Source organism: Xenia sp. Carnegie-2017, unplaced genomic scaffold (assembly GCF_021976095.1).
Source record: "Xenia sp. Carnegie-2017 unplaced genomic scaffold, XeniaSp_v1 HiC_scaffold_2, whole genome shotgun sequence".
In the NCBI taxonomy this organism is placed as follows: Eukaryota; Metazoa; Cnidaria; class Anthozoa; order Malacalcyonacea; family Xeniidae; genus Xenia; species Xenia sp. Carnegie-2017.
In genome coordinates, this window is record NW_025813482.1 from 9,330,938 (window position 1) to 9,358,908 (window position 27,971).

Genomic DNA, 27,971 nt, shown 5'->3' on the forward strand with positions numbered 1-27,971 from the left:
TCTCTTGTTGTGATTGCTTCCTCTTCACTTTCGAAATCAGATTCGTCGTCCCAAAGTAAAAGCGTAAGTAGTTATTTTTACATATTTCCAGCAACATCATGAACAGTTCACACTACTGTATACCACGTGAGCCAACGAGCTTCCAAACTGTATATGCGATTCATCGATATTTCTTTTGAACATATCTTCAGTAAACTCGGTGTTATTAATGGATTGTTTTTGTATTGGAGCCTTGGCCTCGCTAAAGCTTTATCGTCGTTAACATGCTTGGAATCATTCGTGTTTTCAATGTCAACGAGTCCTCGTCCAAAATTCTCGAGCGGACGCTAGGTGCTTGAAATACGTTCAATTTATCAAGCTATCTTCAACCTGGCGTCGTTGTTTATCCCCTGTCACGCTTCATTTTGTTTCACTGTTGAAGTTTCATTTTCAAGTATTTCTTCTACCTCAATCCCCGAATTACCATATCTGTCATAAATATTAGAGCAATGTTTATGCACAAAATATGCAGATACAAAGTTATGGAGGAAAATAATTATTACATAAATTACAAGTGGCGTAACAAATTATTGATAAGTTTGATGCGCATTTGTCAAAACATTTAGCTTAAGAAAACAAAGAGCGTGCCAAAAACATATGTTTGAAAATTGCTAAGAGCGTATGCAAGCACGAATTTCAGAGCTTTCTACGTCAGCAATTATTTGAGAATTAATCTGAACATTATTAGTCAACTGCACCAACTCTCAAAGTTTATGGTCATGGCAACGACCAACTGTATGTACTAGTACCAATTATGGAGTAATTAGCTCGCTCGGTCACAAATTTTTAGACTTCGGTCGCGACCGCACTCTCCCTGCGTACCCCGAGCAAAGCCTATCGCAGATCGTAGGTGATCTCAGGGTCAGATAGGCGGAAACAAATAGCATTTAAAGGTATGGTAGCTTGTGCAGAATTTTTTTAAAGATTTTTAGGGCTGTTGCATGTATGGTCAGGTTAGTGTGGGACTACACTAGAAGTTTAAAAAGGTACCTACTTCCTGGCTGTTTTCACGTCGCCTTGAAGACGTTTGAGTTTTCTTTTTTTCTCGCTTTAAAATGTTAGCCTAAGGCAATTTTATGACTTGTGTGTATTGATTGTTTAGTATTGAAGCAATTCAGCTAAAACTTGTGTGTTTTTGCATTTAAATTTACCAAAATATTAAGATGCATAAGGTATGCATGTTTTATTGTTCATTTAAACAATGAAGAAGACTCGTTTTTATTTTGTTTTAGATATATTTTTATTTATATTATTTGCAATGTCAACGTTAAATTATAATCCAAACTAGAGAAAGTAACTTTTAAAAAAAGAATAACTTTTATTGAATACAAAAAAAAACCTGGATAATAAATGCAATAAAATGATGACTCAATTTTTCGTCACAGGAGCACTTAAAACTAAACCAAACATGTCAAAATTAATTAAAAAACTCCCTGCTCATATTTCACAGTTATGAAATTACACAACATGGCGTGTTGCGTTCTGATGACGATCAGATGAGCAGACTACAGGAAAAATTAGCTATAAGTGCTAAAGTATTCTTGCAATGATTGCTTACTTTGTGCTTCAAGGTTTCTTGATTAGTACATTTTTGTTAAAATCTATAAAACTTCAAGGTAGGTCAGCAATTCTAGAGGAGATATTAAAAGATCAAATTTTTAAAAAGGCGGAAGCAGATGTTAAAAGAAATAAGCCGTCTTTATATTTTTAAAAACATTTTTCGTGTGCAAAATGTGCAGTGCATTTTTGCGTGATGATTCCAAATGAAAAATAAAGTTTGATTTATTTCACTAATGATCACAACCTGACTATATTTTATTGGAAATGAAACATATCATCATTATCATGTATTAACCTGCTGTTGTGTTTTCCTTGAATCTTGAGGATGCAAAATCTATTAGTTTGCGTAAATTTTACCATTAAATTAAACTCAAAGTTACTTTAAACCTAATCTACAATAATTCATAACCGACTTTTAAATCTGAATAAAAAACACAATTTTAATTGGGATATAATGTGCTGAGACACATAACATTGTATAATTGTATTATGTTCAGTTGTCATGGGTGATTCCTGATACGAACTTACTGTCAACTGTACATGAAAAGTTGATAAGCAGGCACGGGTCATGGGAGGGGTCCCCAAGATGATGTTTTTGCTAACTTTTATATATTTTAGCCCAACTTAATTAAAGTAAGATGTAGTAAATTTCCTAAATGTAAATCGTAGCCTTCTCAAGTTCAGTTTCGTGCGCCGTGTCTGATAAGAATAAGGGTAAATTTATGTCTGAATGAAACAGTAACGTACTGCAGGGTTTAAAATTTACTTGTCAAATGAGGGCATAACTGATCGTCTAATTTTCAATAATCTTCGAGTAATGAGCAAAATTTTGGAAGGTCTTAATTGCATCTCTTCTATATAGGCACATAAGTCAGTTTATTTTGTTGTGATATTATTGATGATATTTATCATGGTTCATTAACATAGCTCAAAAATCTACTTTTATAACGAAACTTTGTATCAATGAATGTTCTTTACTATTGAAAGTTCGTGTGATTAAAACGACAATAATTAATCGCTCTTTTATTACTCCATATTTTATGGACAGTACATGTAGGAAGAAGTTTATAAAACATAAATGTTCATCCAATGATTATGTTTTAGTCAGACAAATTATACCGAAGAGTGATACCATCGATATATGACATTATTTCAACGCCAGTTTTTTGTGTTATCAAATTTTGAAATCGATATCGATAAATTTGAACCATTTCTTGAATTTTTACAATACTATACCACAATGTGCATAAAATATTTCATCTTGGTTCATGACATATTATGATAAAAATGAATTGAGATAAACTTGATTTTTATTTAGAATGTTCCAACAAAAGCCTTGGACTACGTGACCAAGACGGGCTACCTGAATACTACTTTCAAGCTACGTCTTACAGGGAAGGTTTACTCAATGAAGGTTCACGCAAAAAATGGGGATCAATCAATAAAAGTCCCAGTACAACATGGTGTCCTTTGAAGAAGAATGTAAATAATAGTTTTCTTGAAGTAGATCTTCTCCAACAGTTTTCGTTATGTGGAGTTTCTACTCAAGGAGATGAATTACATGGTTTTACTGAAACGTTCAAAATTCAGCTTTCTTCTGACAGAATTCATTGGCACTTTTACCAAAATGGTACCAACAAGGTGAGATTATCTATCTTGTCTAATCATTGCCGTCATTCGTACATTTATCGGGGGGAGGCGGAGAGAAGTCAATACTCATATATTCTGCTATGCCAGACTAATTTCTGAATCACCCTGGCTTAAGAAGAATACATGAGTGAGCCCCCCTGATTAACGTTTGATTGACACCTGTGTGTCAAATTATTCGTATGTTTACCTTTATAAAAAAGATCCATAATTTGTGGACTTATATTCATATATAGCCAAATACATGTGTAAGAGTTTGTATGTACTGCATTTACAGAAAAAAAATGTCAACTGTTTTTGTGTAAAATGACCATGACGGTGAACATTGTATATTTGCCAAATAGCTACTCAATCTGGTACAATAATCCTGGAATTGCAACTCCCTGAAATGGCAGTAACGACATAGTTCTAACTTTCAGAAACAGAAAGAAATAATCTTTCTGAAGTGCTAAAAGTTTTAAGAAAGTTCACTTTAGAGGTGTTCATGGGAAAAAAGATTTCTATAAGCTCAATATTTATATAGATAACTGCTATGTAACATCTCTGGTTAAGTTTGCAAAAATTACCAAACATTTATGGCAGATATAAGTGAATTTTCATATTTTCAAAGAAAAATCATATGAGATGATAAAAATCATTTCTCTCACGCTAATCATGCATTATTTGAAAGCGATTGACAATATTTTGTTGACATACGATGAGCTATATTTTACCTACATTTCTCCAAAACACGTTTTTAACCCTATTTTGCCGTCTTTTATGTTTTCTTTGTATGATCATGCAAGTATTTCTCGATTCTTGTGTATTTTCATTTATCAATGATAAAAAAAAAACATTACATCTAGGTTTGGACACAATGCAGTGTTTTTGATTCTGTAAAATTAGTCGCCATTTCGAAATGTCGTCGCTTTTGCTTAATAATCGTCTTCATATGTATCTTTATTGTACTATGGTGGAGCAATAAATTTCAGTTAAGTTCTAATCGATATGTTAAAAAGACTAGTAGTATCTGTACGAGAAAAAGCTTCCATAGCACATTTAGCAGCAATTAGTTTTCCGAAACAAGTCAATTTTTGACAAACTAGCTTTGTAGTAATATCTTTACTGATAATATTACCTAGTATTACTCTGAATGTTGTATGAGTTGTAAAAAAGTCTATTGTTATTCTCACTAAGTTGTTGTTCTAGCTATGAAATCAGGGTAGTAATGGAAGAAGAATAGGGAAACTTTTATTACTAGTGATTTGTGAACGTTGGTCAGGAAATGATACTTACAACACGGTCGCCATATTTGCTGGGGATGATGAAAACCCAAGTTATTTAAGTACGGTGATACCCAAAACACCGGAATACTCATATCGCTGTGACACCGGAAAATAATGGAACAGCAAAAATGTTTCTGAGCCAATTAGAGAGCTCCATTTGTCCAGAGGTGACGCTTGCCAGATAATTTATGAAAAAATTGACCAGAAATATTGTGTGGCAAGTTAAAGTTGTGCAATTCTTTCCTCCAATGAGCATCCCTAAAAGTGAACAATCTTAAGAGTCTAAGCACTTCAGAAAAATCATTTCTTTTCGTTTCTCGAAGTAATAGCTATGTTAGCACTGCCATTTCAAGGGGATTTCGTTTTTAGGACTTTCGTCCCAATCACATACACGCATAATCCCCCCCCCCCTCCTGCCCAACCATGGAACTTGCTTAGGCACGTCAGCAGATTGATGAATTTTCACTTATAATTGATTTAAGAGATAATTTTTATTCGTGCATATTTCACTTTATTAGATTTCATTGAAATCAATTGTGATTATGGATTATAACAGATAAATACATAAAAAGAGCCTCCTCCACCCAATTATCAATTTGCCACCGTAGCTGTTGCTATGCCTACGTACCTGTTGGTGCTATGATCTTGTGACAACTATAACTATGATTTTTGTTTCAGATATTAAAAGGAAATAAAAATGGGGCAGACGTTGTTTTTTTCAATTTAAACGTCAATAAGACGGTAAGATTTGTTCGCTTTTATCCCATGGCATATGATAAAAATGGCTGTCTTCGAGTGGAACTATATGGTGAAGTAAAAAAGAAAGGTGTGAGTTTATGTTGTATTTTTTTGGGGGGGGTGGGGGCGTTTGACTGTAGACAAAAATGTTAAAACAGTAATATAATGAGTTCAATATTAGAAGTTCGTATTGTTTTAGATTTTACCGTACGTTACAAGTCTGTGAGTACTTAATTCTCCTCCTCGCCTTAAATGGCAATGAATATGTGTTGTTTTTTCTTCTTCTTGTATGTTTCTCTAAGTATTGTTATAAAAAATATAATTACGAAAGCAACAAACGTTGAAATCATTTTGTTTCACTAACTTTTTAGAACGTCTTTAGCATCGTTCATCATCAAGAGTCGAACTTAGATTGAGTGCAGCGGAAGATCGACGATTGAGTGGTTAATATTCATACACGCATGTTCTACTGTATTAGTTTCTGTTGAAATTGATTATGATTACTGATTATATAACTTAAATATATGAATATAACCTCCACCTCAATCATCAATCTTTTGCTGCTCTTGATTATTGACTTAAAACGTGGAAACTTTGCGAACATATGTAGCCATATGTAACGCGATGAATAATTTAAAAATATATGCATTTCAGAAAAAGCGACCTGTAAAAACGTTACAATTTACTGCATGAACTGCATTTTTTCCCTTCAGAATCATGTGAAAAGAAAGCTCTCAAAGTTTCTAGCATCTCAATGGAACCAGCAACCATCAAATCGTTTTCTCTCAATCGCAATAAAACTTGCTGGCCAGTCAATGTTTCCAATCCTTTGGTAAAATTTGATTTTGGTTCGTATTCTGTCATCTGCGGTTTACAGTTTCGTTACGATGGAGTAATTCGTGTCACAAGCGACAATGACACTTTTAACGTTAAAACTCAAGTGCGTATACGTCATATTGAATCTTTTTATTGGTTAGTTTTACGTTTCAAGTACTTAGTGTAAATAGCAATCAAAATAATATGTCACCGTTTGTCATTTGTGCTTGACAAAAGATTGTTAACATTTTGTTGATAACTATTTTTGATAATGCGCTTTTTTGATGTGATAACATATATGCCTTCATTTCTTTTGTTGCGACAGGGACGTTTACTGATATTTCCCCAAAAAATAGGGATGAGGGATATTTAGGTATAGATAGCCTTTATCAATATACTCATGAAAGACGTTTAGACTATAAATATCCGTCATCAACTATAAATATCCCTCATCAACATTAAAAAAAAGTAAGACTTGTTTGCACATTTTATTGTCGTTGACTGTAGAATTTGCATCAACTTGCTTTTTGAATTTTTCACGGCCAAAAAATTTTAACACTGGTGAATGGAAAATGTTAAAGGATGGGGTTTCTTTAGGTCGATTAAAAACACACGACTTCGACAGGCACAAGTAAATCTCTCACCCTCTTGTTTAAAATCGCAATTCTCATTATTCCAAGCCTTATCTCATTCCCGCTCCAAAATGTATGTTCTTGAATGGTAACAGAAACTCATCTTTCCTTTCTGTCGTGTCACCAGTGACGTAGCCACCAGCCAGCAAGTTTTGGTCCTGCTATGTACATTTTAAATCATTAACATTATTCATTTCTTTAGAAATCTGTTGTTTTTACAGTGAGTGAACATAGAAAAAGTGACATAGCAGGACCAAATTTGCGGGCTGGCTACGTCACTGCGTGTCAGTAACAATAATCAGACAAGAGATCAACAATCAACAGCTACAAAAATTAAACAACTGTATGTACTTGCAAAGAAAATTCATACAAACATTTATAAAACCAATTTAATAACAGAATTAATAAACAAATAGCTTCATGATGGTTGCAATATTCTTATCACTGAACTAGTTATACAAGAATTTTGGCAAACAGAGTCTATGCAATATATTTTCTTGCAACCACAAACTAAACACATGCTTTCATGGATGTTCGTGTTCAAATGTTTAATTCACCCTTAAGCCTTGAAAGATTTATTATTGCGTTCCACTAAGGTATGCATTTATTTATAATAAATAAGGAAACTAACTGCTCAACATACTAGCAAACAACTCACTGAAGCTAAATCCAAAATCTTGAAGGCAAGAATTAGTATTAGTATAAATTATGTTTTTTTCTAGAAATTGTCTGGTCTTAAATTCTATTTCCCCAAACAAAGAATCTTAACAAAGACACTTACTTTTCAACCAAATGGTTCATCAAATTGTCTCTCATGGAAATTGTTTGGCTATTCTAACGAAGGTTGAAAGAACATCCCATTTTTAATCCAGCCTTTTAATTCAAATTAATGCTAATTTTTAATTCTTTACAGATCTGCTTGATGAAGATCTTGGTTTTCAATATGGAAACTTAACTTTCTTAAACTACTTTCACAAAGGAAATTTTTATCGAGATCCGCTTGATGCAGAAATTCCTCCAAGTAATGGCAGATTATACAACCCTGAAGGGTATCGGTGTTCTTATAAAAATGAAGCCTCCTTTCTTGAATTAATTTTAGTCAGAAGTTATTTTATTTTTGCCTTTTCGATTCAAGAGTATTATAAATCGTCACATCGCAATGACATTAAAATAAATTACACTATATCTTACTCAAGTGACTATTCTTCTTGGAAAAGTTACGACAAGAATTTTGAAGTGAGTTTTGTACTTGATTTATGACTTTACTCACAAGATTATTTTTAACTGTAACAGCTGCGTTTGAGAAATGCATGAGTTTCTTGTCTCGATTTACTTTAGTTGAAATTTGACGACATTGTTGAGAAGCGTGATTTTATCAAACCAATCAAAGCTCGAATTTTAAGGATCCATGTTCCTCTTAGTTCCATCTTTGGTGTTCTTCACTGCTCAAGGGTGGAGTTACATGGTGTCAGTGAAAACATAGGTTAAATTTTTCTATGAATTAGTGGTAAATGAAATAAATATGGTTTAAGGATATGAGTACTACGTCAAAATCAATTCATTCTTTATTAGAACAATGCAAAATACAGTCGCCAATGGGACTCACTAATGACGTCACTAGAGCACAGAATAAAATACCTGAGGGAAGCATTACTGTGTCTTCCACCTACGATGAAGATCAGTTTGGTAAATCACATGTAAGACTGCGAAGTGGTCGCTGTTGGTGTGGCAAAGACACAACGAACAACCCCAAACAATGGATTAAAATTGCTTTCGAAAAATTGGTCAGCATATCTGGAATATCAACTCAAAGATGCCCCATAGCTTATGCTACAAAATTCACGATAAAGTACAGTTATGATGATAGTCGGTTTTTTGGTTATGACAATGATACCTCTCCTGAGGTAAGATTTTTTGTGAAACATATTTCATGTTAATAAGATTTTGTTTTTTCATTTGCACGTGCAGTGTTAGCAATACAACTTAGTCGAGAAGTCCTGAGAACTAGAAATCAATGTGTTTCATGTATTTATAGGTACATCTAAATAATTTTGTCAAGCGCCACGTTTTTCCCTTTATATACCTTGCAGAATAATTCATTTTATTTTAGCCATCCGTTTTTAATATTCAAGTGATAACACAATAAAGGTTTTCTTTATGTAATGTACAATCAAGTTTTTCTGGTTTATGTGATATTCTAAGATATTTTATTACATGTGCGATTTTTTTATGCTGCGTTTTAAGTATCTGACTGCATAAGAATGTCTGTCTTACAGTTTAACCATTGTTGTAATTCAGTTAATTAGTGTTAGCTGTAATCATGGAAAGAATGTTCATAGCCTGCACCGTAATTATAAACATTGTTTGTTAGATTTTTCAAGCCGTAAGCTCAAAGTCAAACAAAGAAGATAGCATCTTTGCCAACTGGTTCAATCGAACAATCACTGCCAAATATATTAAAGTTGAAATAGAGAAAGACCACCTAGTTCCTTGTCTTCGCATGGAGCTTTACGGATGTAGAAAAGGTAAAATTCAATGATATACATAATGATATTTATAAACACATGAAGATTATGTTTTAATCTAGGATAATCATGTTTATAGTCATACAATTACTTTTTATCATGTTTGTCAATGCCCAGATAAATGCAGTCTAGAGAAGGACTTTTACTTATAGCAGTAAATTATCTCTAGAGTTAAATGAAAGTAATGTCCCTTTTACCGAATGGTTGAAAAAACACGGAGAAGGATGAATGGATAAAATACGGATGAGGGTTTAAAATATCGACGTCTGCGTAGATAATTCTGGGTATCATGCACGCTAAACCTTATTGAATAATTATTTATTATTTTATTGTTTATGCAAATTGTATGATTGTTATAAAACGTTTGAGTTGTGTATTACTTCAGTGACAGATTTTACTGTAACCTGCAATTCAACACTCGTATATTAAATGGATTACTTCATGGTTGGTTTTTTGTGCAATTTTTATTATGCACTTGTTGAATTCGATTGAAGACGAATTCGCTCGCAACGCTCACTCGTTTATTTGCAATTCTTCTAGCCTCGTGCATAGAAGTCATACCCACTCATAAACACGCAACATGAAGTAATGCAGTCATTGCATATGTTTTCTAGACGAGACTCCTTCTATTGAGCATTCTTCGCAAGCAACGTTTCTTAACAGAAGTGAAAATTCCAGTATCTCTTTGGAATGTCAAATTCGTGGTCAACCAGGAATGATAGTAGCCTGGGAAGGAAACGGTGTCAAGTCTACAAGTCCCAACCCTCAAACTTTGAATACATTTGGTATAGTAAAGACAACCATGACAGTTACATATGTCAATGATCAATTAGTATTTCATCATTGCATAAAATCAAGCAATAACTCTCGAAAATTTCACTGCAAATTATACCATAATTGTACTGCAAAATATCCTCGAGCAACGATTTTATCAAGAAAAACTATCCCTGTCATCATTACACCAGATATTGGTGAGTTTTTTGTGTTGTGAAGAAAAAATATAAACTTCAAAATTTACTTATGTAAAAAAGTATTTAGCTGTGCATTTTAAGAATGTTTATAAGCGCATGTCATAAATGTAAACAAAGGACGCCTGACAGGACAGGTCATGGACAGGAATGATTAAATCACACATCATGACTAAAAACATTTCACTTCACACTAATTCACAATGACAATACACATTTCCTGTACACACAAAACAATGACGTAAGAACCAGATAACAAGTACGGCTGACCTGACGTTTACTCTTCATTTGACTTTGAAGATGACTACCGCTAAGGTTGTCGAAACGTCAGTCAACAACAACAAACACAGTCCTTCTCAGGACTATACTAACCTGGATGATCTACATTTACAATCATGTAACTGGAGTGTTTATGACCTAAGCAACAGTTTCTAAAAATTAGTAAGAGACTTTTTTAATTGCAGTTCTTCCAGATTCTCCTCAAGTACTGTCAATAAGTGATGTTAAATCTCATTCTGTTATCATATCATGGCGCGCTGCATCTGACTACATTGAGAGTCGTCTTGAAAGATACGTCATCAGAGTTGCTAACGACAATATTACTTACGAAATAAATATAACGGATAGGATCAACAAGCCTGAATTGAATTATCAACTTAAAAATCTGACGGAATATTCCTTTTACAATGTGAGAATTGCGGCTGTAAGCGCTATTGCCAGCAGTCCTTTCACACAGAATACTTCATTTTTAACATTATGTAAGTTCCGTCATGATGTTTTTGTGTTCATACACTTGCTTTATTATGCACGTTTTTTAATTTGATTTTTCATTCATATCCAATAAGTTTATTTGATATAATTCAATAATGGATCAAAAAACAATCCGAGTTTTTTAGCTCAATTAGTTTGTGAATGTGTCTTTTTTAGTCCAGTACGAATGTTAGACCAAAATTTTATTTTCCTGTTACATCAAGCAGTCAGATAGCTACAAGCCTTAAGTACGATGCAATAATATATTATTGATGCTAATTTCTCTAATTTTTTCTAGATGGACCATTTATGGAACTCAATAAAACTGAACTAAAGGTTCATTTAAATGAAAGAAACGTATCAATAATATGCAAAGGAAAAGGTTATCCATTGCCTGATGTCACTTGGAAAAAGAAGAACAAAATAATTCCTAAATTCCAGAACTCAACAGTTGCCTTAGATGATTTAGTTTATCAAGAGACAAACCTTTCAGAATTTAGCACAAAATCCAACTCATACTTACAAAAGACAAGTGTATTGTTTTTACGAAAGAAAGGAATTACTTACGATGATTATGGAAACTATACATGTGAAGTGCTTAACAAAAATCAAACATCGCAGCCATTACAAAAAACTGTTGAAATACTATGTAAGTATGTGGCTATCTGTTACTTTTTATTATAAGATTACTCAAATAAAGTAAATGGTTTAAACCCGGGAGTATCGTTACATGTTTGCAAATGTAGATCGTCCAGGTTGGTATAGTCCTGAGAAGGACTGTTTTTGTTGTTGTTGACTGACGTTTTGACAACCCAACCGCCAAGGTTGTCGAAACGTCAGTCAACAACAACAAAAACAGTCCTTCTCAGGACTATACCAACCTGGACGATCTACATTTGCAAACATGTAAAGATTACTCAAATGTTGTAACTAGCTCTAAATCACATATTGTTTTCTGAAGCATAAATACTTTCTCCGTGATTGTTTGGCGTTATCAATCTAAAAGTAACCTGAAAATCCAAACCTTCTAAAAATCTATGTTTAGCTATTGGTAGCCTATAGTGTTAGTTAAAGTAAAAATCTCACAACGTCTCTTAATATCACATTAAACCAAATAGTTTGATTCTGTTGAAAATACTCAAAATGTTTCCTCAAATCGTTATAATAATTTGTAAGTAAATAATAATTTAACTGTCTTATTTTTACATTTTTTACTTCATTTTTATTTAATGATATATTCCCTTCAATCAATGATATTTAGTATATTCATAGGCTAAATATTTTCCGGGTGAAAATAGCAAAGATCTTTTTTCAGTTTATTATTTGAATTTGACAAAATAACGGTTTTGTGTGATATTTGAAAATCTTTTTTTCTAGTTTTCCCAGTTGCCTTAGGTAATACAACCAAGAAAACAGTTCTTCAAGGTCAGGACGTCAGCTTTGATTGTAAAGTTGAAGGTCGTCCAACTCCACGAGTTATTTGGCAATTTAATAATCATCGCATCTTAACCAATCACAGCGTAATAAATAACAGCTTAACAATCTATTCTGTTAAAAATACCGAAAAATTTGAAGGATTTTATTCATGTTTTGGCAAAAATAAAGCTGGTATAAGTAAAAAACTAACTCATCATCTTATTGTTCATGGTAAGAGTTTGTTCACTTTGAAACTTAAAGTCATGAAGATGAAATATATGTTGTTTAGTTTTCAATAACATAAAAAATTCCATCAGAAGTTTAAAACGATGAAAGAAGACATGTTCTTCGTATCTCACAATATATATGAATTGTGAATTTAAGCAAAAGTGAATATTGTAATTATTATGAATTTTCTTCTTCTGTTGTTCATTAACTGGACTGTTCTTTATTTTGAATATTTTTATTCTATATAGCAAAACCAAGAATTCTCAATATATCAAAGACTGCAACACATCAAATTAATAATAACGTTACTTTAACATGTGATGTATCAGGTGATCCACAACCTACTATATCTTGGAGAATTGAAAATTCCTCTCATCCTTTATCATCAAAAAAGTTTCAACTTTCAAATTCAAATCAAACATTGCTAATAAGGAATATTTCACTTAATGATGAAAATACATACATATGTGAAGCTCGGAACAAGTACGCTTCCGTTGAAAGAAATGTGACCATAAATGTCAAAGGTTTGATGATAAAACAAAATTTCGTTATAGTCAGAAATTTAAATACTGCTTTGAATGGCTGCGTTTTTGCCATGTTAAATTTACAACTTGTGAATCTTTACTTTAATTAAAGCAGACGTTGCACCTGATGAGAAGTCTACCAAAATACACGGTGGCAACGAGCTTTTCTTGATTTTTGATTTTCAACAGATCTTTTTAAAACTACCATTTAATTTTCTTTATCTTGGCAAATATACTATTCAAAGCATTCAGTATTTAAGTTTGATAATTAATCATTTTGTCTAATCTATTTTTCTCTTTTTTCCTTTTTTGCTTCATAAAAATGACATTACTGCACGAATTTAGGATCTTTTTCCGTGTGTGTATGTTTGTCTTATGCCAACAAAGGTGATAACAAGTATTTTTAACAAAATTCGTTGTTTTTAATTTTTTATTTTGGTTGCAGTAGTGATATATGAAATAGTAAATATGGAACATTTTCTTTCCTTGTTCCATTCATCCAAATAAAAATTCCTCGTCGTTTATCACAACAAAATACTCTTTCTAAATATTCTTATTCTTGTGATCAGTTTTATGACAAACAATATGTAAAATATTGAACTTATTTTATAGTTTACCCACAAGCTGAAATCAACAGTTCATCGACAATTTATTTAAACAACACAAATAACGTTGTGATAGTTAGATGTAAAGGAAGAGGTTATCCTGCGCCTACAGTCATTTGGTACAAAGATGGAATAAAACTGGATACCAACATATCATCAGGTGTATACCAGACATCCATGATAACCAAGCATCTTCCGGTTCTTGCATGGATATCAAGGACTCTTTATATCCATCCAGACTTAGCATTCAGTCAGTATGGAAATTACACTTGCAAGGCAACTACAGATGATGATGAGAGTGTAAAAGTCGTCGAAATTATCTGTGAGTATCTTTCAGTTGCGTTGATAGAAAAGATAATTTATTATTTATTTTAAAGACACATTTTCGATAATGCGTAAATATATAAGTTAACAATTTTCATTGAGTAAATGCTTTTCATTATTTAATTATTTGCTTACATAAAACTTCTTTAATGTGCTTATGATAAGATAAATAATTATTAATTCTGTTTACAGATATTATAGAAAAGGTGATCACTGTCTGAAATGTTTTCTTTACAGACTAAGTATTCTCTTATTTTAGTAACTCCTCAGGTATCAGTGCATAAATTACCAAATACGCGCTCAGTACTGGAAGGAACAAACGTAAATTTTACATGCTCAGCAAACGGATCACCTCAGCCATCAATTTCCTGGAATATTGTAAACGGAACTCTACAATCACATTCTACGTTTATGGAAGCTAAAGGAAAACTTGTGCTAGTTTTAAACAATGTCACAAATAAAGACGAAGGAGTCTATCAATGTCTGGCGCACAGCAGAGGATCTCTTGTGATGAAATCATTGTCTTTGGTTGTTCATGGTATGTTTGAATAAAACATAAATAATAAAACTAAGTTTTACGTTCTAAATTAATAAGATGGACAGCAATTATATAAAATTTTTTGTTGAAGTGGAAAAATTTTCCACTAAAATGAAATAAATTTTCATTTGCAGTCAAACCTCGAATTATTGAACAATTCAATAACGACGATGTCGAAAATGGTACTTTATATAAACTGAACTGTACAGCATATGGCGACCCAATTTTAACGTATTCGTGGAGGCTAGATGGAAAATGGAAAATTCCTAATTCTTATAAAACTGAACGGAATAAGACATTGGTGATTCACCCTTTTAAATTAGAAAATCAAGGGATATACATGTGTTTGGTTGAAAATGTCGAAGGAAATGCATCCACAATAGCCAATATAACAGTTTTTGGTAAGTTTTGAAAATCTATTCTCTTAAAAAAAGTAGAAAAAATGTAATTTGTGCGATCTTAAACCTTTTCACATTCAGTTCTTCCACAAATTTTGATACCTTTCTGTCAAACAAAACACAAAATCTTAAACTTTTAACTTTCAGCTATTCCACAAATCTTGATGCCTTTGTCAAACAAAACGAAAAATGAAAGTAGTTCTGTACAATTTGTTTGTATGGGTAAAGGTCTACCAATTCCTGATGTTATTTGGCAAAAAAATGGTTTGGTAATTAACAATTCTACAAAATACTTTATTCAACAAACGGGTGAAAATAATACTCGGCGAACATCAATTTTGAAGATAAAAAATTTGAAATTTATGGATAGAGGTGTATATTCTTGTACAATGAGGAATAGAAAAGATGAAACTGTTGCAAATGGAAGCCTGGTAGTACAAGGTTAGTAAATTTAAAACTTGTTTGTCACGACGATATATATTTTTCATATGGGATGTCTTTTTTAAAGATATATGTCATTTGATCAATGCTGTTTTAAGCAATATTTATGTTTAACTATTTTATAAATATTTTTTAGTTCCTCCAAAAGCATCAAGTCAACCGTTTATACATGTCAATATTTCACAATCAGCGAAAGTCCAGTGTAATTTGTATGGTTTCCCTATACCTCATGTAACTTGGTTTAAAGATCGTATTGAGATAAAGAATAGTTCTCGTTATAAAATATCAACAGAACGTCAATCGGAGTTATATTGGTTGTCACAAATCAATATTAAACATGTTAAACGGAGTGACACTGGAAATTACACATGTTTTATCAAAAACGAAGCTGGTATTCATCAAAATTATACGAAGCTTTATGTTTTAGGTTTGTAAATTTACTAAATCATCGTTTTATCTTTGAAGTATTGTTTGGACATGTTGCAGAGTAGAGCATTTAATTTCCTGTAATTTCGTCAACATGCAAACGTAATAAGTTATGCACTCTCTTAATCAATACGGAAAAACCTAATAACCGACACCAGTCTAGTTTTACTGTTATGTAAAAAGTCCCTTTTTTATTGTCATGGGACGTGTCCAGTTTTATTGTAATGATGCGTTTCTTTATGCTAAGGAAAAGGGTTAATATGAAATTTGTTCTCGCAATGAATATACGCAGAATCTGTTTTATTATTGTTTTGCTTTTCACTAGAGCGTCCAGATCCTGTGAACATTTCTATTTATAACGTGACTTCCAAATCAGTTGTTCTAAAATGGAAAGAAAACTTCAATGGCAATGAAATAATTCGTCTTTTCTCTCTCGTGTATTTCATCAATTCAAGTAAAATGACGTCATCCAAGCATGTTACATTTTCATCCAGTACAACAACTCATCAAGTCAATTTACTGCAACCATACAGTAATTACATTTTTCAAATCAGCGCAACCAATAGGATCGGCGAAAGTGATTTGACGTCAGTTTCTGTGGACACGCTTCAAGATGGTAAGTTACTAGTTTCAAAAAGTGCAACCAATATATGAAGACATATATTTGAATCTTGAAATCATACATATCGTGGAGTCATGTTTATTTTTATGATGCTACTAAACTTTACTTGCTTCGTTTATATTTGAGAAAATTATTAGAAAACGACCAACTATAATTATTTCATTCATCGCAAAAGAAATTTCTCCAAGATGTTCTTCATTATTATGTAAAGCTATTAAGCTAATGCGAAGCTATAACCTTTCATATAATAAATGCTTATATAAATAAACAGAGACATAGCTACCACATGAAAGAAGATTGTTTTTATAATCGAGCATTTTTGTTGAAAAATATAAAATACAACAAAACTCGCAAAAAGACACTATTTCATGTTATGCTCTATACCAAAACTTTAATTTGAAAATGTAGAAAAAGGAAAAATTTTTATTACGTTTTATTTCATTTTCCCTTTAAATGTGTTTTAAACTCACATTTTCTTCTAAAATATATGATAACGAACTCTGTTCTAGGTATGCTGAGCACGTGTAACGTAACTGTTACTATCTACTGAAGGCAGATAATTCATTGCTCTTACGCTCAAGCAGATAATTTTCATGTTTTTTTTTTTGCGTTTAGTGCCGTCAGAACCATACAATATTACTGTTACAAGTAAGTCCAATACAAGTGTTCAGTTGTCATGGAATGCTCCAAAGTCGCCCAATGGAATCATTGTGTTGTATGATGTTTATTTAACGAATACACAGAGTATGGAAATTCAACACGACAATACTACAAATCAGAGATTCTTCTGGCAGATGCTTCAGCCTTATACGAATTATTCTTTCTGGATTTATGCTAAAACATCAGTTGGCCGTGGGAATCAAAGTAAAATCACGATAGTTCAAACTTTAGAAGGAGGTAACGTGCTACCGTCGAAATACTTGATAGAATATTTTTGGAATTTGTTTGAAGAGAAATTTTTTTCTCATGCTGACTTTACTGAAAACGTAATATCTTTTATCAAACCTTTTAATCCTTATTGTTCTTTAATACATTTTGATTTTAATGCATTATATTTTTAGCACCATTTTTTAACAACATATCAAAAGCTGCATATCTTCAATACAAACAATCAACTATTGTCACTTTATTCATTTTCATGTTAGTCCCGAGTGAACCACGCGAGGTATTTGGAAAAGCTCTGGACAGTACTAGCATTGAAGTAAATTGGCTGATGCCTGCAATACCTTCAGGGAAAATAACTCATTATAAGATATACTACCGACTAAAGACTGACGAAAGCAATCATTACAAAGTAATGGACGACATTTCTGGAAACAGTCGCTCTAACAAATTAACTAAATTACAAATTGCGTCAGAGTATGTGGTCATTGTTCAAGCTTTTACTTTAGCTGGTGGAGGAAAAAAGAGCAATGAAATATCAATAAAGACAAAAGTTGGACGTAAGTAGTTACCATAGCAATATACACAGGAAGCTTAAGTCATTTGCCCTTGTTTTGACGACTGAAGTAACTAAACAACTAGATTGTTATAAGTAAAACAAGATCTACAAAAGTATGCAAAAATTCTAACATCTACTCGTAATTTTTTTTTTGCAATGATTTGAAGGAATATGGCGTAGTTAGCGCGAAGGTTCAGCCTGCTATGTAAATTTTAAAACACATTTGCATTATTTATTTCTTCAGAAAACTATTTTTTCAGTATGAGCTGATTCATAAAACCATCCCCACATTTATCTTAAAAATATTATTCAACCAGACACATGTTGTACGTCAACTTAAGAAAAAAATTATCGACATCAAGCCATTGCATAAGTTTACTGATTTGTAAATTTTGGAATTTGCTTCGTTCAAGATCACATTAAAAGTTGAATGTGAATTAACTTGTGGTCGTGTTTTGTAAAACAACTGAAAAATTCCTGCAACAATTTTGTTCAAAAGTTTGGTAATACGCTTCACTTTTTTAACACAAAATTTAACGTATACAACATGATAAAACTCTTAGCTTTTATTTTTATGTCACGCTAATTGTTTATTGTTTTAATCTTTTAGCTCCAATAATTCCTAGTGAACGACCATCGACGATCAAACCTGAGATGGATGATTTTGATGCAACCACAATGATTGCTGTGAAACTTCCGAAATTCTCAGAAAGAAATGGATACATCAAGTATGTCATAAAATAACATGTAGAGTACATAAGAATAAAGAAAGCACTTATAAAGCTCAACTTTTACTTGCTTTAATTATTACAGAAAATCTTAAATGATTTATTTTGTGTTGTGAACAAATGGTAATAATTAACAGTTGGGACAATTAATTACTATTTTCTTTAGAAAATATAAAGTTCTTGTTGCCATGGTAGACAGTTTGACAGAATCAGACTACACAGAAATTTTTAAAAAAAGAAAAACACAACCTTTGTCTTATAATGAATGGATTGAAAAAAAGCAGAAGACTGGAATAGTTTTTGTGGCGTTTGCGTTTAATGGCAGTTCATTTGATTATTATGAAAATTTCGTTATTGGCCGAGGTCAACCATTTGATAATGATGTTTCAAGAAGAAAACGAAGGGCTGACGAAAGAAGCTATAGAAATGGAGAACTAATTCCTGGCAAGCACTATGCTGTTGCTTTGAGAGCTTTTACTGATGAGGTACAAAATATTGTTTAGTTGTTTAGTAACATAGTTGCCTCGGTATCTTTTGTTATCACAGGGACATTTACTGACGTAGTTCCTTCAATCATAGGGATTAGGGATATTTAGTTCTAAATATCCCTATTTATCCCTATTCAATATATTCATTAGGGACGTTTAGACAAAATATCCTCATCAATATTAAAGTACGCCTTATTTTCTCATTAAAAATTTTTGTCATGTAGAAATTGCTTTAGCTTTTTTAATTCAAACGGTTAACAGCAAGATGTCTTCGGCAAGTTTTTTGAAACCACAATAATTCGAGGGCGATTTTTTTAAGCTGAATATCCTCTTGCTCGACTGTTGTTACATCGTTAATTCCTTAGAGTCAGACTCGAGTAAATTTTCTGCCCTATAGTTCAAAATCGCTAAAGTTGCGTTATTACAAGCCTTAGTGTCTCACAATTTATATCGTTGAGTTGTAACAGAAATCGTCTTTCCCTCGCGTTAGAAACTTTCTTGTCACTAAGGGAGCTGATTACATGAGCCCGGTAGCCGGGATTCAGCCAAGTGATTTGGAAAATGGGAACGATTCAATACTTATCATTAGATAAATCATCTCAAGCAATTTCACAATATTCTGATTTAATAACTACGCAAAACATTTAGAATTAAAACAACCAATTTGTCCTAATTTGAGAATTACAACTGGGATGACAAGTGGCGCTTTGCAAACAGTTGTAATTTTCTAACCTGGAAGTTTTGGCTTCTTTCAGTCCCTTGAATTCATCGGGCTACTTCGCTATCCGAGCCAGCTCGCCTCCATAAAATCAGGTCCAAACTTGAGAAGACCATTTATGAACCATCAATAACTTCAACAGCAATTAAACTACAATATATATTTGCAAAGCAAATTCATACACAGGTTCACTGAACCAATTAAAAAAAAAAATTCACAACTCAATAGCTAGATGAGTTTCTTTATTTCGTCACGGACCATGAACAATTACACGCTTCAAACACCATCAATATGTTTGCCAATATTCAAATAAACGTGCTCAAAATTTGATAAAATAGTTGTCAATGTATTCATTATTCCCTCTGCAACCGTGTTATTAGAAAGTAAACGCAGCTTTAAGGGATATTAGTAATTAAATGTTCTCTTAAGCCTCGAAAGGTTTAGTAAAAATCCCTAGGGCTGCGACCTCAGCCTTTTACTAAACCTCTCTCGGTTTGCGAGACATTTAATCACTAATATTCCTAAAAGCTTGCGTTTACTTATAATAGTCATATTGTGAAATTGACGAAGTTGTTTTTTTCAACAGAACAAGTTTTCAACGAGTGAAGTATTAGTGGTTGCTACAAAACAAAAGTCTTCGGGTGGACTTTCTTCAAATAATGGTAAAGTACACACAGTTTTTCAATTAATTTACATCATTTAAAAAATCTTTAACTTTTTACGATTGATTAATCGTAAATTTATACATTTTGAAATTTGAAATTGAAATATATTGATAAAAGTTTCATCAATAATTTTTCAGAAGTAACAATAGGAGTCGTTGTTGCGATTGTTGCTGTCTTTTTATTTGCTCTGCTTCTGGTTGCCGTTTGGTTCAAGATAAAAAAGAACAGGTTCTTTAAAGTCGTTTTATTCTTTATTGAAATCATTTAACATGTCTTTTTAAGTAACATATTTTAATGAATGTAGGCAAGTAGATTGCAATCTATTGGGATTTGGGAAGAAGAATTAAAGTGATGGTTTTTTCTGATATTTTCTTTTACATTGTTTTCCAATAGCAGTAATATTTTCAGCTTTATTCAAACGTTGAATTAAATGACTCAAAAAAAACAAAAAGAAAGAGACAAAAAGTATCGGAAGCTTTTTCGCTGTTGATCCGATGATTGCTATGATAAAATTCTTATCATCAAACTTATAGAGATGTTTGCTTTCCACACTGGCATACCAGAATCATTAATGGGGTCACAAATTCATAAATGCATGTCTTAATCCTTTGAAAACAAAAGATTTCAAAAGAACTTAATGCGGCAGAACATTTATATATGAATATATGCTCCCCCTCCAATTAACGAGTCTGCGTGCCATTCATATTTATTTCAATAATTGACGATGATTTTCCCACCATTTAGCCACTATTGCGTCTTTTCGTTTAGTCTACTTTATTCTATTCTAGAAATCACTCAATAAGCAATCCTGAAGCAATCAATGATATAGGTTAGTTTATACAAATATATTGTTAACTGTTAAACATATGTAAAATTGTGACAATGGATTTGCCAGGCAGAAAGCGAATTCTTAGTATAAATATAACTGCCCAAAATAAACTTTTAATATGGCAATGGGTATAAAATTTTATTAACAATAACGTTTTGTCTTTAGCTTAAGACATCTTCAGATTACTATACAAACATGTAGGAAGTTAGAAAACATATATACTGATTATAAATTATTTGCAGGGTGTTAAATTACAAGGTATAGTGATGACAGTGTTGTGTGATTTTTGTGTTAAGGATAGAGTGGTGTTGAATGGAATTACGGCGAATTAGATGAGAATTAGTGGGACGGAACTGCCTTGGACATTAAGAGATGGTTTATGCTTGGAGATGAGGAGGCTTTCGTGGATGGATAGTTCGTATGCATTAGAAGAGGATGAAAAAATGTCGAATTTGTCAAAGTCAGTGGAGTGATTAGTGGTTTCGAGATGGGCGATTATTTACCCATAGCCATATTAAAAGTTTATGTTGGGCAATTATATTTATACTAAGATTATGTAAAATTTGATAATTTTGTGAAAGAGAGCATACAAATTTGATGGTTATATGTCGGAAAGGATTCTCTATATGAATCTTAATGTGTTCATTTTATTAAAGAACTGTGCCAAATTATATTGGCGAAGATACATGATGTGTTGATTTTTAACATCTTGTGTGCTGCGAAATGTTGAAAATTTATTTATTTCATCGAAAGTTTTAATGGTTAGTTCGGTTGCATACAAATACAAAATCTTACTCCTTGTTTACAGGATTTCGTAATCTTGGTCATCCTATACCAGTGGCTGAGTTTAAATTCTACTTAGAATCAATGCAGATTGGTAACGAATTTGATGTAATGCAAATCTTTGCTCATTTACGAATGTAGTTTGGTGGATTTTACAATGTTTCCACATATCATTCTTGCTTTATGTCCCATCTTTTGATAAAATTGAGAGAAATAGAGTGAGAAAATGAATTTTCATTAAAGCAAAGCAACTTAATCAGCTTAAGCAACTTAATCAGCGATGTGTGTCCATATGTTTAAAATATCTTGTGTGTATTACTTTATTTCTCGTGTAGCTACTTTCATTTTATTTTCTATTTTTTCTTTGTAGGAAATCCCCAAAATTGTGACAAACCTAAAAACAGATGATGCATTAAAGAGTTTCACCAGTCTCAAAAATCGATACAAAAATATCTTTCCATGTAAGTTATTATGGGACTTTACAATTTGACTTTTAGCACTCATACTAGACCTGAAAACTTGATTTCAAATTTTTAATCCGTTCATGTTTTCTACATGACTATTTTTCTTTTTGCTGTACTTTATAATGTGGAAAGAATTTGTAGACACACATTACAATTCAAAATCTTGGGATGAAAAAAAATAAGGACAGCTTTAATATGATATGAATGCAGAAGGATGGTAAATATGTAGAAAACGTCTGTTAACAAGAGACGAATATTAATGAGTTGCTTAAGTCACAATCACCAAATTCTAATTCACGAAATTACTAATTACAGAAAGTTTTTTTATTTTTCTCCATACTTCTTTAAGATACTATTATTAAATAAATGTCATTAAAATTCTCTTAAGTTTCTAAAACAGTGGTTGTATATTTAAAAAATTGGCTTAGTTGATTCCAAACGCAAATGGAGAACATATGACTTGGACGAGATTTGAAATCGCATCTTCGAAATACTATAATCCGTCAATCCACTTGTTGAGCTACCAATCCTACAAATCTCTTTAAGCCGAGTCAAATCTCTTTTAAACTACGTGTGGATGAGAAATTCTACCCACGATGGCAGTTTCTGGATAGTACCGTGTTTGAACTTTATTCCAATTTAAACACACATATCCTTTTATTTAAATATGTGTTAAATGATATTGAATGCAGCAAATATTTTTGAAAGAAACATATATATATATATTCAGACATGTTGTCTTTAGTGTGCTTATTACACGCACATTGTCATTATGATTTAAAGATGACTTTTATAATAATATATTTTATATGTTTAATAAATTGACCTGCTTTGTAGGCTATCGCAATCTCTATTATTTCACTTATAACCAACATCTGCTTTTTTCTCTAAGATTCAGCATTTGTTGATTCGATTCTTCTTTTCTAACGCAGATGACTTTAACCGTGTTTGTCTTGAACAAAGTGAAGAGGAAGGAAATTATATTAATGCGAGTATTATAAAGGTAATACAACAACAATACCAATATTCTAATTTCAAAAACACTGCAATTTTTACATTTTGACTATTTTTAGGGGCTGAATGTTCCTTCAAAATATATAGCTACACAAGGTTTGCTTTACTTCACGTTTGTAGCTTATTCTACTTGTCTAGTTACATGAATAAATAATTGACATGCTAAATACTTGAAAAATGGGCTCAAGATAATTGGCCTAGTCTTTTTTTAATCGCCAAAAATGTGTTGAAGTACTAAGCTTTACTTTATGATGTAGGACCGTTGGCCACTACAACGAATGATTTCTGGCAAATGGTTTGGCAACAAAATGTTTCTATAATTGTTATGCTAACAGGATTGAAAGAAAACGCAAAAGTGAGAATTATGAATGACATCAAAGTTGATGGTTTAATGGGAATCTTTTGGGGGTTTTCTGTTAATTTATTCTCGTTAGAAAGAAAAACATCTTTGTTTAAATATCCCTGAAGATGACTAGGACGTCAAAACGTCAGTCAACAACAACACCAACAGTCTTTTCCAGGACTATGCTAACATGGACGATCTACATTTACAAACATTTAACGATACTCCTGTTCAAACCATTGACTTTATTTAATTTAAATAAACCATTATGCAATGAAGGATAAACTTTTGTTACAACCGGCGAAATATTTGGATTTTAATTACATTTTTATCAGGAAAAATGTCATAAATACTGGCCGGAAAACAATGAAGAAGTGGCATTTGGTGATTTAAAAATAAAAACAACCGGTGAAACAGTACTTGCTGATTTTACAATTCGATATTTTGAAGTTACGGTACGTTAAGAAAATATTCGAGCGTATTTTTATACAACTACAGTCAAAACATCGTAACAACGTGTTGACTCCGACTTTTTGATGTATAGGATTATGATAGTGGTCAAATTCGTTTGGTACAACATCTTCACTTTACTGCTTGGCCTGATCATGGAGTCCCTAGGTATCCGGGTCCTTTGCTGCACTTTTACAAACGTTACAGATCTGGTTTAACTGGTTCAGAACCGGTTATTATTCATTGCAGGTAAGTTCCAAACTTTTGAAAAGCTAACAAGAAGCAAATTTTGATCAAATTTATGAGATTTTATTCCTTATAAAAACATGGAATTTTTAGTGCTGGAGTTGGACGCACTGGCACATTTATTGCAATTGATTACATCCTTCAAAAGTTAAAAGAAAAAACAGATGAAGATCCTTGTATTGATGTTCTTCATTTTGTCAGAGAAATGAGAGGTCAAAGAATGTTTATGGTTCAAACAAAGGTATAAATGCTGTAAAATGAAAATACGAGAGGCAGATGTATATATTTAGTTTTCTTTATATATTGAATTAGGAACAATATCAGTTTATTCATCTTGCTATCCTGGAAGCAATTAATTATCCTGACACTGAAATATCTTCTAACAAAATTCGAACAAGAACAGCATTTCTCAGAGAGAAGATTCCTGGAAAAACGAAGACTAATGCTCAAGATATTTATGAAGTAAAAACGACTAAATCAATTTCCAAATTTACTTTTAGTTTTTAACGTTTATTTTTTATCGCAATATTTTGAATAACTTATTTGGTTTTTTGATAAAATGTACATTATCAAATGTATTTTAATTTACGCCAAGATGAAATTTTTTGTTTCCTCTCGCTCCACGAGCAGTAAAATAAAATAATTTGACCTAAACTTTTCTGGGAGAGGGCAGTATAAATCGTAAATATGAGACTTCAAATCATGTTGTATGTGCTCGTTTAGAATCTTCAACAACGACTGGGAAAGGAGTCTAGTAATGTTGGATTATCCAGTGAAAATCAAGGAAAGAATAGATCTCAGATAATTCCATGTAAGTTGGTCAAGAAATATACAAACATCATGGCCTACTCAAATTACAATGTAATTTGAGTGTAATTTGAGTAGGCCATGCAAACATACGTCCTATAGAATATGATTTGACTTTTTTCATTACACATTTAGATGACTTTAATCGTGTCTGTTTGAACGAAATATCAAATTCTTCTAACTACATCAACGCCAGTTATATAAGGGTGAGCTTAATTACAGTTTAATTGAAATAGTAACTTTATACTTTGCGTCGTCAATTGTTTCACATCTTTAGCTAAATAGATTTTGACCATGACCGATGACGTCATTAAATTTCAATTATTTATAAGTAATCAGTGCTCATACTCAAGTAGAAATCAATAAATTATTCTGCAAAAATATGAATCATTTTTAGGGCTATCAAAATCCACTCAACTTCATTGTAACCCAACATCCTCTTCCAAACACCTTGAACGACTTCTGGCTTATGATCCTTGAGCAAAAATCAGCTATTTTGGTTGCGCTCGTTACAAAAGAAGAGTTGGTAAGTGTATTTCATGATTGAAATTAACAATATTCGTTTGTTTTAGTAATAAATTTGTTTTAAATTGTTTCTTGTTTTTAAAATGTATTTTTGATATTTTCAGGATGAATTTGGGTGTTATTGGCCTGAGGACGGTTTTAACTCATACGGAGTAGTTAATGTCGCCATAGATGAAATTAACAAGAATTATGCTGCATCGGGATTTATTGTGAGAAAATTCAGGCTTACAGACACACGAGTTAGTGCAATTTTTTATCGTTTAATGATTGACATAAAGAGAAAACTAGTTTTCGAAATATCGTATCATCACGATAAAGAAAAGTCGGTTTTTAGATTGGAGCTTAAGAAAACTATCATTTAAGAATGGCATGTATTTTGACCATAAAAAATCTGTAAATGCAACACAATATATTATGTCTCGATGATTGTTTAATATTGGACACAAGACTATACAGGTTGAAGACAACTTTTGCACTTATAGACAACTTTTGCACTTGACATAAAACGTGTTTTGATATAAAAATATTTGAATTTCATGATCACCACAATTTGTTATTTAAAGAAACATTTGAATCAAAGATTCAAAAAATGGTGGTAGTTTACTGTACAAATATAAAGTTTCAAGTTTAACTTACGTTAGAAGATTGCCTAACATGAAGCAGTACAAGATAAGTATAAAAACTTAAAATCAAAGTGTTTGAAATCAATTTCTCATCATATATTCTTTTGTATTTAACGTTTTTGGTTCTTTAACCTGTGAAACAGCAAAAAAAACCTTAAAATATTTTGTTTCCATAATTTTTACAGGACACTGTTGGTCATTCATTTATCGTCACTCATTTTCATTTCTTTGATTGGTCCAATTCCCATACTCCAACGACTTCTTCTGTGTTGCGCCTGCTGGCAGAGATGGAAAAAGTACAGCGGTTGTCAGGAAATCAATTGGTGACAGTTCATTGCAGGTTAATATTAATGCGCAAATATGAATAAAAAAATTTTTATCTTAATTGGTAACTCTGTTTACAATACAAGTCGTAATATTTTACTTCCAATGATACTATTGGCTATTTGCCAACGTGCCACCTTCAGTTTGATTGCAATAGACTTTTGGCAATTGTCTATCACATATCTTTCAGAGCAAATCTTTCTAAATAATGCTGTTCATCTAATGTTTGATATAGTGATGGTTCAGGTCGAAGTGGTTCTTACTGTGCAATTGTATCTTCTATTGAACGAGTTAAACTTGAAGATAATATCGATATGGCAATGACGTTGAGAAATCTTCAAGCTCAAAGAATAAATTTGATTGAAAATGAGGTACACATCTTTCACTTTTCATTTCAAACCTTTAATGTAAAACTCAATTTACTCAATTTTTTAACGTTAAATCATCTGTTTGTTACCAACATTTAACCATTTCAAACGTCCAGCTGTCACTGATTTTCAAGAATTTGTCCTTTAATTATTATTAACATTACTGAAAACCATCTGTTACTGGCATCTCTGTAATGCTTACAACTATAATAGTTTATTTTATTATTTTCTGTTATGTAGGTTCAGTACTTGTTTTGCTATGATGTCATCTCTGCATTGTTGACGTCATTCGATGATCAATTGTATGATAACTTTTCACCTTCGAATACGACAGAAAATATAACCACTACATTAGAGGTCAAGCTTTAGACGTCACAGTTATTTCTACATTTGTATCGTTTATTGGTCCATTACATCCATTACATTGGTTCCTTGGTTTATTAATTATTTTAGTATTTGTATTTTAGCAGCATGAGTAATTCAACTTTTAGATACTCAATAATTTAGTCAAAACTATTAAGTCGTGTAAAGATAGACGTTTAATGATTAATATGGCGTATTGTACGCTATGTATAATGTAATAAATGAGTGTATTTGTGATACTTGATTGCCTTCATCAACACATGTTGTATGGGATAAATGTATTAGAACGAAAAGTTACTGATAAGAAACATTTGTTTATGCAAAACTTAC

At 32.0% G+C, this 27,971-nt stretch overlaps 1 protein-coding gene across 2 annotated transcripts; it reads left to right on the forward strand.

Moving 5' to 3' along the window:
- Nucleotides 1-1,494: 1,494 nt before the first annotated feature.
- LOC124439928 (receptor-type tyrosine-protein phosphatase S-like) lies at nt 1,495-27,880 on the forward strand. 2 transcript variants are annotated; one of them, XM_046990222.1, is made up of 43 exons: nt 1,495-1,655; nt 2,918-3,240; nt 5,190-5,337; nt 5,963-6,189; nt 7,420-7,540; nt 7,611-7,933; nt 8,036-8,180; nt 8,270-8,601; nt 9,069-9,222; nt 9,837-10,193; nt 10,655-10,948; nt 11,239-11,589; nt 12,318-12,587; nt 12,833-13,108; nt 13,721-14,035; nt 14,297-14,575; nt 14,710-14,976; nt 15,121-15,414; nt 15,551-15,841; nt 16,166-16,456; nt 17,078-17,359; nt 17,608-17,904; nt 18,514-18,631; nt 18,798-19,116; nt 20,424-20,499; nt 20,640-20,730; nt 21,291-21,331; nt 22,140-22,222; nt 22,485-22,575; nt 23,511-23,581; nt 23,652-23,688; nt 23,850-23,947; nt 24,271-24,390; nt 24,480-24,634; nt 24,725-24,872; nt 24,944-25,093; nt 25,355-25,442; nt 25,574-25,644; nt 25,836-25,964; nt 26,068-26,202; nt 26,772-26,926; nt 27,146-27,281; nt 27,519-27,880. In XM_046990222.1, the coding sequence occupies exons 1-43, from the start codon at nt 1,586-1,588 to the stop codon at nt 27,645-27,647; spliced, it is 8,148 nt and encodes a 2,715-aa protein (XP_046846178.1). In that variant the 5' UTR covers nt 1,495-1,585; the 3' UTR covers nt 27,648-27,880. The 2 variants fall into 2 exon arrangements, with proteins under 2 accessions (XP_046846178.1, XP_046846179.1); XM_046990223.1 differs by lacking the exon at nt 10,655-10,948.
- The last annotated feature ends 91 nt before the right edge of the window (nt 27,881-27,971 follow it).